The sequence below is a fragment of the Gracilinanus agilis genome, chromosome 3 (assembly GCF_016433145.1).
Source record: "Gracilinanus agilis isolate LMUSP501 chromosome 3, AgileGrace, whole genome shotgun sequence".
Classification (NCBI taxonomy): domain Eukaryota; kingdom Metazoa; phylum Chordata; class Mammalia; order Didelphimorphia; family Didelphidae; genus Gracilinanus; species Gracilinanus agilis.
In genome coordinates, this window is record NC_058132.1 from 612,426,687 (window position 1) to 612,441,884 (window position 15,198).

A 15,198-nucleotide genomic window follows, 5' to 3' on the forward strand; every position below is an offset into this window, starting at 1 on the left:
TCAGATGCAGACTATTTCTGACATGCAGCTAAGATTTATCATTAAGGCAGTTTGTCCAAGTCACATTGAATTCTAATCCAATTTTCTGCCTTGTTAAATCATTTCATTATATTGGTCAGTCTTTTTAAGCATTGCAATCAATTTAATAGTTATTTTCCTCTGTTGTTTTCCAAATTCTGATTCTCAGAAATATGAGGTCAATGGCTACAAGGTTCTTTGAAGAGAAAGATCATGCAGAGCTTTATCAGAAATACAGATTTGTTCCATCGGAAGAGCTACAAAAGACAATCTTCTCCTACTTGGAAGAAAAGGTAAAAAAAAAAAAAAGTCAAAAATCTCCTATTGGGATTTTTTTTTCAAATGTAGGAATTTAGGGGGGAGAATCCAATTTTTTAATTATTTTTCTCAGCAAACTATAAGAAAAGAATTGTAACAGACAGAAAGTTTGGATAGGTTAAGGAGAAAGTTCCCACAATTGATGGCATTCCAGATCCTTTGAAATATCAGTTATTCTTTCAGGTTTGGTGAATTACAACAGCAACAATAATAATAACTCACATTTATATAATACTTTAAGGTTTTAAAAGTGCCTTGCATTCTTTATCTTGTTTTGGCCTCATAACAACCTTTTTATTATTATTATTTTATTTTAAACCCTTAACTTCTGTGTATTGACCTATAGGTGGAAGAGTGGTAAGGGTAGGCAATGGGGGTCAAGCGACTTGCCCAGGGTCACACAGTTGGGAAGTGTCTGAGGCCGGACCTGAACCCAGGATCTCCTGTCTCCAGGCCTGGCTCCCAATCCCCTGAGCTACCCAGCTGCCCCCATAACAACCTTTTAAAGCAGTTGCTATCCACATTTCTGGGATGAAACAATTAAGAAAGAGATTGAATGACTTGCCCAGGGTCACACAGCTAGGAATATCTGAGACCAGATTGGAACCTATGACTTCCCATCTCTAGGTCTGGCTCTCAATCCACTGAGCCATCCAGCTGCCCCTCCATGTCTTCTTGATTCCAAGCCTCAGCATCCTGAGAGTGAGAATATTATATTTGGTTCCCTTTCTGAGATCCAACTCTCCAATTCCAATAGTCCAGATGCCCAGTGTCCCCCTGCTGTTGGGACAGGATTCTAAATCTGCCATTTACAGCTCCATATAACTTAAATCAAGAATCAGCAGCCATTTTGGCAAGTTAAAGCACTAGGATGAATTTAATGGATGCAATTTAGTAAGTATAAACAAAAAAATCAATTGCACAAACATAATGTATGAGAGACATAAATAGATAGAACTTTGTTCAGATAAAATTTTTAAGTCAACAGCTCAATGCAAGCTCAATGAATCAGTAATGAGAGGTAACACCAACAAAACTATTGTGATATTGGGTTGGGTTGTGTAAAGAGGGGAGATAACTTCCAGCAATAAGGAGGTGATGGTTCTGTCAACCCTAATAACCCAGAGAGCAACAGCATTAGAACTATTTACCATAAAAATGAGAAAGCAACGATGTGCTCAGCAATATTATTTTCTTTAGAAAGAGAAAACAAGATGTATGTTCTGGGATTGGAATAGAAGCAAAGCCTGGGAAGTGGAGGGGATTCCAGGTTTTATAGTATTTTAGAAGGGAGAGGGTGTCTCATGGGTGAGCAAAAAAAGGACCGAAATTTATGCCCAGTAACAGGCATACCTCAGCTTGAAATGAGGACAAGGATGTGCCTCATGATCATGATAAAAAAAAGGAAATATCCATGGAGTTACCTTGCTTGACTCAGGGGTCACTCAGGGATATTCTGAATCATTCTTGTACAAGAGAAATTACAACATGACTTTCAAGGCAGAGGTCAGCATTTTATCAGGTTAATCCTGATGTTTCTCATCAAGATCTAAAAATTAAGATAACAACCTAGAGCCATTAGAAACTGCATCACTCTGACAGTTTCTATTGTACTTTAGCCTTATACTACTTAATCTGCAGTATTATGTTCAATTCTGAAAACCACAACTTGAAGAAGACATTGATAAGCTAAAGAGTGTCTAGTTCATGAGTTTACGACATATAAGGACTTGTTCATGACATACATGGATAGTTGACTTAGAGAAGACTCAGGGAAGAAGAGGACATGAAAGCTTTCTTTTTGTGTTTGAAAGGATGTTATTTAAAGGATTAAACTTGTTAAAATTTTTCCATAGAATAGAATCAAGATGATCAGGGAGTTTTCTTCCCATATTATAGTTCTTCCATACACTGATTCTATTTTATCTTTCTTGAGACATTTTCACTTTATGTTATAACTCTAATTCTGGAATGAAAGGCAACATTTTTATCAATAAAGTAATCTCAAGCATTACTAACTAGATGAGGAAGGATTCTTATGGGGGCAGAGAAAACAGGGAGAAGATGACTTATTCAGCCCTAAACAAAGCAGGTCTTTCAAATAGAAAAATAAATACCAATGCTATTTGTGACTTTATACTGTAGAACCTTATTTTATATGTTCAATATATTCTAAGACCCTTTGTGTGAGTAAAAAATCACACATGATAGTAAACCCCATTATTAAAAAGTATTTCTTATATGGACATACCTACTTTAAGACTTTTTTAAGGCTAAGCAGAGCTGCCAACATCATTAGTCATGCGTTTGGGGGTCATTATTAATAATTAAATAGTGCTAATGAAACAAAGAGAACTCTCCACAAGCACCTATATGGGTTTTAAAGTTTGGTGTTGTTGTAGGGAAAATGTAGGATTTAACTTAGTTAGTAAAGAGCAGACTTTGCCAGGTAAAGCTGGCAGGAGCTGAAGATTTTAAACCTGGAATGCTGACAGAGGAGACTTCTTCACAGAGACTCTGAGCTGGCAGTTTGCTTTGGGAGTTGGATTTTAGCAACTGTCTGGAGAGCCTGTGGGGTTGTGGTACCTCTGAATTTGGGCAGTATCTACAAGATCTTCTAGCAAGTCCAAGAAGTTTCAGGTTGAGATAGGAGTTTTATCTGTATGGTGGACATACAGATACATCCATCTCCCTGACTTCACCCAATGGATTTATCTTGCTGTTTTTACCTGTGTTTCTGGGTCAATCTGATATTTCTGGACAACAGCCAAAGGACAGCTTAGTGAGATACCCTTTATCACCTGACCAGCCAGCCATTGCCCCAGGCTGTCTGCTGTAGTTTTAGTGATAGATAAGCCATCTCCATCTCTTCAGTCCCGGAATTGCCAATAGTCTTTAGAGACAGTTATTCCCTCTTACCTCCACTCCTTGTCCCTGTTCAGTTATTAAATCCTTTTTTACAAAAGCTTCCTTGGTCTTTCTCCTTTCCCATATACTTGGCTGACATGTTGTACCCACTGTCTTACTTTACCTTATTATTATCTGTTTTATTCTGTTATATGTGTTATCCTCAGCTAAGTGTTTTTACTTGTGGGTATTCTGTTACTCTTTCAGTTCCCTATAGTCAGTTGACACATATAATTGACTACCCTCTTTCCCCACTTTAGTAAGGGACTCATTTTAACCCCTTTACTACACTTTTTTAGCCCCTCTCTTACTTCAGTGCAAAACAATGAAATAACATACTAAATTTTCTAAGAGTGAGAATGAACATGAGTGGGCAAATTGCTATAAAACTTTACACTGGTTGGGAAAATGGCTCAGATTTTTATTTTACACTCTTTTTCTGCCTTTATTTTCTTCAACTGATGATTGCTTATACCTGAATTTACCTGTGTTGAGTTTGCATAAAAGAAGGTCCTATTATACTGCAAATGTTTCATCAAATAAAACATATCAGCTGTCAAAGAATGTTGCACTTAACAAATTTATATTATTTCTCCATGTACTCAACTGACCTGAACACTAGTGATAACAGGTTCAAACATTCTCTATCTTTCTTTAGACAAGTAAGCCCTACAAAATTGCTGTGGATATTGGCTGTGGATCTGGACAAGGGACAAGACTATTGGCTCCCTATTTTGACAAGGTATTGGGAATAGACATCAGTGAGGCTCAGATCAACCAGGCAAAGCAGTTACCTAATGCCCTCAACATTTCTTACATGTAAGTCCAATGGAAAGTGGATTCTCTCTCAAGTCTGCATAAAATTTCAATCTAGTATTTAATAGAAATATCAACATTCCAATTTATTAGTTCTTGGGACTTTGGTATTGCAGAGTGTTAATTTTCTCAGTGTAGGCACTCCCTCCACTAGGCACATCTCTTAGGAACCAGTCTTCATGAATTTCTGTGAACAAAATTTAATTACCTAGTAGCCAATTTAGTGATGTCCTTAACAACCATGGCCAAGGGTTCTTCTCCAAGGAGGCTATGAATAGATTTCATGGGGACAGTTAATATGGACAAGGGAAAAAAGCAAAACTATATCTTTAAACTTTGGTTCCCATTGTAATCATATATATTTTGTTTTATGTTTTTAAAAGTCTTTTTCTAAACAGGAGTCCATAGATTTTACCAAACTGCCAAAAGAGTCCATGACATAAAAACAATTAAGAACCCCTGCTTTAAAGAGAAGCACAGTCTACCATTAGACCTGTATTGGAAGATTAAGTTTGTAAGACCTGTCAGAGCTTGACTTCTCTGGCATAACCTTCATGAACACAGAATCACTTCCATGCCAATATTTAGGGTCACAAAATGACATTGATAGGGGCAATCCTAGGATCCTTAGTAGACATCTAGAAGAATCCTAATTTCATCCTCAAAAAAAACCCTTCCTGCTTCATGTTTGGCAGAAAACAAAAAGAAAAAATTTGGAGGCTCGGGGGAGGCGATGAGATGCTTAGGGTTTCATTGATACATGGAATTCTCAGTGAGAATATTCCCTCTACCAATGCAAATGACAACTTCTAGTCTTAGAAGAGTTTTCCATAACTTTTCCAGGATGAAAGAGCCAATTTATATCAGAAGCTTAACTTTAACCCCAAACTTCTTAACCCTAAGATCTACTAGCTAAACTATCACCACCTTTCTTTTGTAATCACATTCATAATAGTTGTCAGATTGTTTCAACTTTGTTAAAAACTCATAATCCCTTTGGGAAATTATTATTTACTTTAAAAATTTGAAACTCTCCAAAGGCTATTTATTGATAGTAATTTAGAAAAACAAATCACAAGCCTGTATAGCCCTGGAGAAAGAAGAAACCAGTTATTCAAACGATATATGTGTGTGTGTGTGTGTCTGTGTGTATTTTTTACAAGTAACAAGCACAAAATGCTTTCTATAACTACTTTTATGGATTTTGAATATCACATTGTTCAATTTAATAAAATCAAAAGAAAAAATCAAGTAATGGAAGAAAATGTAATTATCTTCATTTATAAAATATAGTGTTCATCTCATCTACTGGCTTGAACACTGGAGTCTGACTCTTAAGTAGATAGTACTAAGAATCTCTCTAACATCCTTTTAGTTCTAATGTCAGGTAAATAGGACAAAACAGGAACACAGCAGTACGCTGATATTATTCTAGACACCAAAGAAGAGATGGATCTGGAATGATTTGTTTATTCATTTATATATTGGACAAAGATTTGAGAATTACCTTGTTTGAGACATAATAAAAAATGATAAAAGAAAAAGGTAAAAAAAATGAAACAAGATATAACCCCTCAGGTAATTTATAGTTTAGTCAGGCAATTAGAAAATTTCACAAACTATGAAAAAAGGCATAAAACTAATAAACAGATTATCAAAGGCTAGAAATGATGAAAGGTATAGATCACATCTAGTTGTTAGGAATCAACAAAGATTCCTTGGAGAAGTGGAATTTGAAACTGGACCTGGACAGATAGGAAATATTTTGACAGAGAGACAGTTGTCTGATGTCACCATCCTCTTAGATCATATTCTATTTGGGATGAAATGAGACATTTGTGAACAATTATCAAAAGGAGATTTATTTTGCCCGAATACCACAAGGATAGGCAATAAAGATATATTGACACTTATCTTCTATCGATGAGGATCTCACTTCCTTTCCATACAAAAATCTATCTGGTCAGTTTAATGCCATACATGAGTCATATAGTCTTCAGACATTCACCGAGTCAGAGAGGCCTCATCTCTATGTGGATGGAATATTTCAAGTCTTTAGGTGACCATTTAGATGCATCAAGAGAAAAGAAGCCAATCAGATCCTTGTGGACAGTTTTGATGTGTTTTAGAGGAAACTAATCCTTGGAGCAGGGAAATGGGGGAATCTTAGTCCTATCACATGGGAAGAACAAATAGTCAGCATGGTAAGAGAGAAAACAATAACAAGTAAGGGCAAAGGGGTTGATAAATTCAAGAATGTAGAGAGACCACTGAGAAATGCAGTTTTATTATACTTAAAGATATGTGTAAGGGAAGAGTGGGAAAAAAGACCAGAAAGGCAGTTTGGGTCTAATTCATGAAAGACTTTGAATGTCAGGTTTATGAGTTTTAATTTTATTCTGTAAACAATGAGAAAGTGATAGGTATTTTCATATACTCTTACGAGATTGGGCATGGGCATGCTGTGAAATGTGAAGAGCACTTCCCTAGACCATGTCTCTGCATACATGTTATGTTCCTTCAGCAGGAGTTCCTCAAAAACAAATGTGAAGAGCACTTCCCTAGACCATGTCTCTGCATACATGTTATGTTCCTTCAGCAGGAGTTCCTCAAAAACAAGGACTATTTCATATTTGCTTTTGTAGTCTTAGGAGACCTTGATGCCTTACACATACCAAATGTTTTAACAAGCATTTGTTGAATTAAATTGAATTTCTCCCATATAATTTGCTAATTACCACTTCAATTTCCTTTCTTATTTTCTGGTCTAGTGTTGGCTCTGCCGAAAAACTTCCCTTGGAAGATGATTCTGTGGACCTTCTCACCTCTTTTACAGCCATCCACTGGTTTGACAAAGTACCTTTTTTGATGGAGGTAGAACGGGTCTTGAAACCTCATGGTTGTGTGGCCTTCAGCTCATACCTTCCCTACATCAAAGTGTATTACAAAGACTGCTCAGAGAAGCTTGAAACAATTGTGAATGAGGTGGGATTCTGATGATGACTAGAGAGAGCATGTGCTGGACCCATTAAATATATAATTAAATGCTTTATGAATTCAGAGGAAGAAAAGATCATTGGGGGACCAGTGTGGTCAGGGGAGATTTCATGGAAGAGGTGGAGAAAACTGGACTTTAAATGATAGGTAATATTAGATAGACGGAAGGGAAATGAAAGGAGAGAGAACGTTTCAAAGAAAAAGGTGCAAAATTAGGGACAAAAGGCATGATCATTGCTCCAGGGCTGTTGTAAATCTCAGCTCAGTTGCCACTAGGTTATTTAAATGAATGAATGAATGAATGAATGAATGAATGAATGAATGAAAAAACACTTATTAAGTTTATTACTGGCTGCCAAGCACTGTGCTAAGCACTGAGGATATGAATAAAGGAAAAAATTTCTACTCTTAAGGAGTTGAGTAGGGAGAGACAAAGTTCAGCTGTAGAGTGGATGAAGAAGTCCTGAAATCCCAAAGGTACAAAGCAGGGGGAGATGGTAAGATCTAGAAGACCTTGGGATGCAGTGGTAAGGTAGATAGTAAAGCCTGGAGATCCTCTGACTCACTGGAAGATGTATAGTTTGTGGCTTCCATCTCATCCAATGTGTGAGCAGTCAAGCAACCCAACTGGGCTCTGGGGAAATAAGAGAAGACAAGGTAAGGAGAAAAAGGTGCTTTTTGTAATGGTGGGTGTTTCCCACTACCTGAGTAACCTGGATAGTTCTGGGTGGCCTCAGCCCAGGAAAGGGTAAAAGAAAGACCATAGAGGAGTTGCCTTCGAGTTAGGAAGTTTTTCCTTTGACACATAATAGTTGTGTGATCTTGGGCAAGTCTCTTAACATCTCAGGACACCACACAATTCTCTGGGACCACAAGATACTGATAAGTTGATTCATAGAGAGCATACCTATACTGGAAGCTCTCTATGCTGATGAAATCATAGATTTGGACTCCAAAAAAGAGGGAGGTACCCAGAGATTCTGCTAATTCATCCTTCTGAATGAGCAGCCTCCCAAAACCCTAGAGCTGATCTCTGTAACCCATAATACCTGATTTTTCTTCTCCCAAAGATGAAAATTTAAAATTCCATTTTTGGTACATATGCAGTGGCTTTAGAAGTACAACAGGAAATTTTATCATTCTGTAATTATCATTCCCTGTCATCTGAATTTTTCAATTTGCCACCTATATGTTTTTCTTCTTTAGACTATGAAATTCCTTGTTGACAGTGATGCCAGTGGAAGAATAAAGTTTCTGGAATCTAAGTACCAGGATGTCTTTGATTCTATGAGTTTTCGAGAAAAAAATAGGTGAGAAATGGTTATCTGTCTGCATCCACATGTTTGCTTTAAGAATCCATAAATGCTTCAGAGGATCTGTGATTTCATTCATTGTTGTTATTCCCTCCACTAGAACAATTCTAAGTCCATCTATGCCTTTTCATCTTGTATGATTCTTGGTCATGTTCTCCCAGAATGCCTCCACTATCCAATCTTCTATCCAACCTTCCAGAAGTCTCCCTTTTCAATCTTGGTATATTTCTTCAGTACCAGAGCAGTTCCTGAGCTGTCAAAATATTAATTCTTTGCTCTTGCTAGATTACTAGCTCACCTTCCTTTTCAATTACACATCTCTTACATTATAGCTTTTTTGTCACTTCTAAAACTACATCATTGTCAGACCCTGTGCTACAATCTGCTCAAATTTACCATAGATCTTTCTATCACCCTTTAGATCACCAGCAATATGGATCCACTGAGGTAACCCTAGTCCAAGATTTGCCATTATAGAGTATAATTTGAAGAACATTGACATTTCTAAAAAGATATGGTTTTGCATTGTCTTCCTCTCTAAAATTATGATGTTGACTCATTGTTGATCAGAAGTATTTGCCCCAAATACATGTACCAAAGTACTGACTCAATGGGCTGGCTAGCAAAATAAATATCATAGTCTATATAAGAGATATTCTTCATCCATTATTTTTCTTAGAATTATTAGGTTAGTCTTTTTCCTCTTAAAATCACCTTGTAGATGCAGCTAGGTTGACTCAGTGGTTTGAGAGCCAGGACTAGAGACTTGAAGTACTGAGTTCAAATCTGGCCTCAGATACTTTCTAGCTATATGACTAAGTCACTTAACCCTCATTGTCTAGCCTTTGCAACTCTTCTGTCTTGGAACTAAAACATAGTATTGATTCTAAGACAGAAGATAAGGGTTGAAAAAATAAAATAAAATCATCTTATATCTATTTTTATATACCTATACTTTTATTTATCAAAGAAATTAAAGTAGATAATGTAAAGTAAGGATATCTCAAAGTGTCACATCTTTTAAACTGTATTATAAAGTAGCAATCATCAAAACTATCCAGTATTGGCAAAGAAATAAAATAGTAGATCAGTGGAACAGAATAATGGAATATATTAATTATCAGAATTTATGAGTAAACAAGAGATAGTGTTGTGAGCTATAAAATGGAAAATTTGGTTACATTAATTAAAATATTTTTGTACAAATAAAACCAAGGTAGCCAGCTTTAGAAGGAAAGTAAAAAATTGGAGGAAAATTTTTATTCAAAGTTTCTAAGTTAAAGGTCTCAAATCTCAAATATATCGAGAACTTTGCCAAATTTATGTGAATATTAGTCATTCTACAGCTGATAAATGGTCAAAGGTTATAAACAGGAAGTTGGGGAAAAAGAAATCAAAGTAATATATACGTACTCATATGATGATGTGAACTACTAAATCAATATTGAATAGAAAATGTAAATTAGAACAATTTTCAGATACTATCTCACATCTTATAAGATTGGCTAAAATGATAGAAGGGGAAAATGACAAATATTGGAGGGGATGGAAAAATTGGGACACTATTGGTAGAACTGTGAACTGATCTAACAGTTTTGGGGGATAATCTGGAATTATGTCCTAAGAATTTCAAAACTGGGTATACCCTTTGACCCAGCAATACCACTATTAGTTCTATTTCTCAAAGTGATGAGGAAAAAAGGGAAAGAATCTGTTCCAAAATATTTATAGCAGCTTTCATTGTGGTTGCAAAGAACTAAAATTTCATGGAATACCTATCAATTGAGGAAAGGCTAAACAAGTTGTAGCATATGATTATGATGGAATACCACTGCAAGTTAAGAAATGATGAGCAAGTTAATTTTTTAAAAATATGGAAAGACTTGCATGAAATAACAAGAGAACACTGTATACAGTAACAGCAATATTGTTCAAAGTGTAAATGTGAATGACTTGGCTATTCTGAGTTATATGAATATTCAAAACAACTACAAAAGACTTATGAAGCAAGATGTTAGTCTCCACCAGAGAAACAACTGATAGATGGAACCAAGTATTGTACCATTTTATATATTCATCTGTGTCAAATTTTGGCTTTCTCTAGTTCAGGATTAGGAGGGATGGAGGGAAATATCTTGGATTATTTATTAGAAAATAAAATTTTTTAAAGAAAGAATAAAATTTTAAAAAGAAACAGAAAATGTCAAAATGGATCATTTCACATGTTCTCAATTGTTCCATACAAAACACACAAAATTAAACCCTACAGCCATATCCAGCAGCAGAACTTACCTTATTTAAAATTAAAATGTCACTGACTTTTTTATTCTTTTATTCTTCAGCGTTAGAAACATACAGAGTAAAATACCCATGACTATTAATGGCCTACTGGGATACATACAGTCTCTTGGCATGTACCAAACTTTGCTGAAAACCAACAGTGAGACAGCAAAAGCCCTTTTGAAAAGAACTGAAACAAGGTAAAAACAGAAATTATCTACCACAGTTCTCAAAGCCATTGGGTCAGTTATTTGTTTTTTAACCCTTATGAACAGCACTGAAGAGCTGGTCATGTGAAGCCTTTGTCACAAACTCTCTAATAGTGCCTTACTAAATAAGGCTCAAACTCCTTATCCTGGAACATAAAGTCCTCCACAACTTGGTACCACCTGACCTTCCTAACCTTCTGCTCCCCATATTCTATGCTCCATTCAAACTTGACTACTCACATTTCTTATTCATAGTCTATGCTTTCCTATCTATGTATTATCAAATTACTACTTGCCTTTGAAGCCTATGTCAAGTGATACTTCCATGAAGCCTTCTCAGATCCTCCCCCAAAGAATTCCCATTGTACTTTATTAACAAATTTTATACATTTATCACAAATTATCCTGAATTCTATTTGTGTATGCATCGTGTTCCCTTTCTAGATTACAACCGTCTAAAGATAGGGACTATAAGCTTGGTATCTCTCCCAATGGTTCTCATAGGGCTTTCCATGTTGTAGATGTGTAATAAATTTTTGTCAAAAAACAATGGATTTAGAACCAGAGGACATGGGTTACTTACTACCTCTGGGACCTTGGACAAATGGCTTTCCTTCTCTGGGATTCATCTGTCAAATGATAGGGTTAGATCAGATGTCCTCTGAGGTCCCTTTCAGCTACCAATCCTACCTTAGGAACTGTAGATCAATCCTAAATATTTTAATAATGACTTCTGGGATCCTGATCTCCACTCCAGACTATGTCTGAATGTTCTCAAATGTGTGACAGTGTATGTTATATATTCCCTCAGCCTCCGACCCACGCATGTCCCCATTCATTAGGTAATAAGGAATCTGGAATTTAATGCTAGATCCTCACTACCTTCAACCCAATCATCTTTCCTCTTTATCATGTGTCAGAGTTCATACTTCACTAATGTAGGCCATCTAGTCCAAATCTTTTATTTTCAAGATGAGGAAAATGAAGCTTATCAAGGAAGAAAGAAAAAGATTGTTGGGAAAGGGTCTCAAGAATAGAAGGGAATTAGACTGATTTAGAAAACTGAAAGGGGAAAAAGGGAGAGCTTTCTCAGTAGAGGTAACATAAACAAAAAATTGGAAGGGGGAAATGAAGCATAGTATAATCTAATGATTATTTATTAAGTGCTTACTGTGTACCATGAACTGTGTTAGATATTTGAGATAAATAGTCAATTATTAAATTTATTCTCTTCAGGGAACTTGTATTTTATTGTGGAAAAACAACTCATACGCATTAAAGTAATATATACAAGGTAATTAGAGGGGCAATACTAGTGACAGGATCATTAGGGAAAGTTTCACATTTATATGGGTTTTTAGGTTTCCAATGATTACATACATTATTATTTCAGAGCTTTAGTTTTATAATAAATAAAAATTAATCTGGAAGGCTTATTACTAGATTTGCAAGCATTTATTAGTAAAGAGAAATAGGTTTCAGCCTTTCTAACTTTAGGTAAAAATCTGATCCTCCATTACAGTTGGAGTTCCAAGCTCGTCAGAGATGGCCCGGTGGGGATAAGAGAGCAGAGAGAGAGAGAGAGAGGTGCCAGCCCCAGGGAGCAAATTAATTCAAGACCCTAGTCCAAAAAGAGAGAGCTCTTTGCTTCCCCACACTGATATTTCAAAACTATAGCTCCTCCTCCCATGGGATCCATTCAATGGCCAACACACAATGGGACACTTGCCAGGCCACCAGGATACTGGGAGACACATAATTATTTGCTATTATGTTGAGTCACTGGGATGCCCAGGATGGAGATCCCCTAAATATTTTACTTCACACAGTTTCCTCATCTTTTCCATGGGATGACCTACATCAAAGGAATTGAACATAGGTCTTCCAGACTATATTTAGAATTCTCTCAACTATGCCATAGTCTCTCTTTCAAACATGGCAGCAATAATTAAACTGTTGTGATTAGTGGGGAGGTTTCATGTTGGAGACTGAATGAAGTTCAATCCCTAAAGTCACTGAAATTTTGTCTTCCTTGTTTCCCAATGCAGGATCTTGGAAACCATGGGAAATGTTTCTAAGGAAACTCCAGTAATGATCTACATGAATTATGTTTGCATTCTTGGATGCAAGACATAATATACTTAAAACTATTTGATGAAAGAATACATTTGGTAAACAAAAATTCTTGGCAAAGTTTTACCAGAAGATAATGGATACAACAAAAGTGAATACTTTAAAGAAGGAATGGGAAAAATGGAGGAGGGGGGGGCAGAATTTACTATGTCACAGGAGAAATCTATAAAGATATGGAAGAAGTTAGGAAAGCAGACTACACATGAATCTTACTTAAATTTAAACCAATAAAGAAGGGAAGTTATGAGATTGGGGTGCATGGTGTGAATCGAGATGGAAAGAGACAGTGAGAAGGGCATGAAAAGGAACAGTTTGATGTAAAAATACCTTAAATTCAGCAAGAAATGAGGTTGGGGGAGAGACAGAAAAAAACAGGAGGGAAGCAAAATATATTTGAAACAGAAATGTTCACATAGAGAGAAAAATAAAGGGTTGAAGCAAAATTTATGATGTTTCATGTCTTTCTTAATAAATTCTTAATGTATATGTACTAAATACTCTAGTATGTAAACATTAAATAAAAAGTTAATCAATTTACAAAAATAAGATGATAATAGTTGGAGATCTCAATGTAGCTCTCAGACTAAGATAAATCTAACCAAAATGGGAACAAAAAAGAAATTAAGGACTTGAATATAATAGTTTTTAAGTTATATATGATAGACCTCAGGTAGTTATTAAATGGTAACAAAGTAGTATACATACCCAGACATAAAGAAAGCCTCATATTTATATTAGCTATATGCATGTGTGTTTATCAGCTGGTTCTTGGAATTTATGTATGCATGCATACACATATGTGTATACATATGTATTTTTAAGACTACATATACATGTATATACACACAAACATATATATGCTTCTCACCCATGCATGGCACCTTTATAAAAACTGATCATCTACTAGGGCATAAAACTTCACAGACACATGCAGAAAATGAGAATATTAATCATTTGCTTTACCAACCATAACACAATAAAAATTACATTTAATAAAGAATTCAGAATTATTGGCAATTGAACAACTTAATCCTAAAGAACTGATAGATCAAAGATCAAATCATAGAAACAATAAAGAATGTAACAAAAGAAAATTATAAGAATGAAAAAATAAAGAAAAATGTTTGAGTAATAGACAAAAGAGTCAAAGGGAAAAAATACATCATTAAATATTTTCATTAATAACAAAAGTAAAACAGATCTATGAATAGTTAAACTGGAAAACCAATAAAATTTTAAAACCTCAACTAAACACCAAAAGATAAATTTTTAAAAACAAAAGGAAATTAATGAAATTGAAAGTTTTTATATAAACATTGAATTAGTAAATGAAATTAATAGGTTTTTTAAATCAAAACAATAAAATAAGCCATTGGCTATCTGATTTAAAAATAGTGAGGAAAATCAAATTGCTAATGTCAAAAAAGAAAAGGAAGAAAGCTCAAAAGAACAATATTTTTAATAACTAGAACACAATTTTGCTTAATTATATGTCAACAAAACTGAAAATGCAAAAAAGTGGATGAATCTATAAAAATATTTTTATCTAAGTATCAAAAGGACTAGAAATAAATAAATAATCTATTTTTTGAAAAGAAAATTGAACAAACTACAAATTAAATGCCAAAGAGACCCTTAGGATAAGACTGATGACTGACCAGGCCAGAAAAATGAATTCTATTCAAAGAATAATTCATTCCAATATTATATAAACTTTAAGAATAGGAAAAGGGGCCCTACAAAATACTTACTATGATACAAACCTAAACTGTGATAAATACCTAAACCAGGGAAATAAAGAAAATAGATATATTAATGAATATCCCTAAAAATAGCAATACAAATATTTTTATTAAGCATTAATTAATTAATTAATTGATTGATTAATTAGGAAAGATGCAACAACAATATAAATGAAATATTATACATTACAACCAGGTTGAATTTATTCCAGGATTGGTTCAATATTAAGAATAAAGCAACCTTAATAGACTATCTGGATAACAAGAACAATAAAAATTATATGAGCATATCAATAGATGCAGAAAGAAAGAGCTTTTAATAAAATATAATACCAACTTCTGGGGCAGTTAGGTGGCACAATAGATAGAATGCCAAATCTGAAGTCATGGAGACTCATCTTCCTGAATTTAATCTATTCTCAGATACTTATTAGATGTGTGACTCTGGACAAGTAACGTCACTTC

General features: G+C 34.9%; 1 protein-coding gene across 1 annotated transcript; it reads left to right on the forward strand.

Moving 5' to 3' along the window:
* The first annotated feature begins 200 nt into the window (after positions 1-200).
* On the forward strand, positions 201-11,387 carry LOC123241924 (putative methyltransferase DDB_G0268948). The gene is made up of 6 exons (XM_044669428.1): positions 201-311; positions 3,902-4,062; positions 6,831-7,044; positions 8,263-8,366; positions 10,712-10,849; positions 11,303-11,387. The coding sequence occupies exons 1-6, from the start codon at positions 201-203 to the stop codon at positions 11,385-11,387; spliced, it is 813 nt and encodes a 270-aa protein (XP_044525363.1).
* Positions 11,388-15,198: the final 3,811 nt, after the last annotated feature.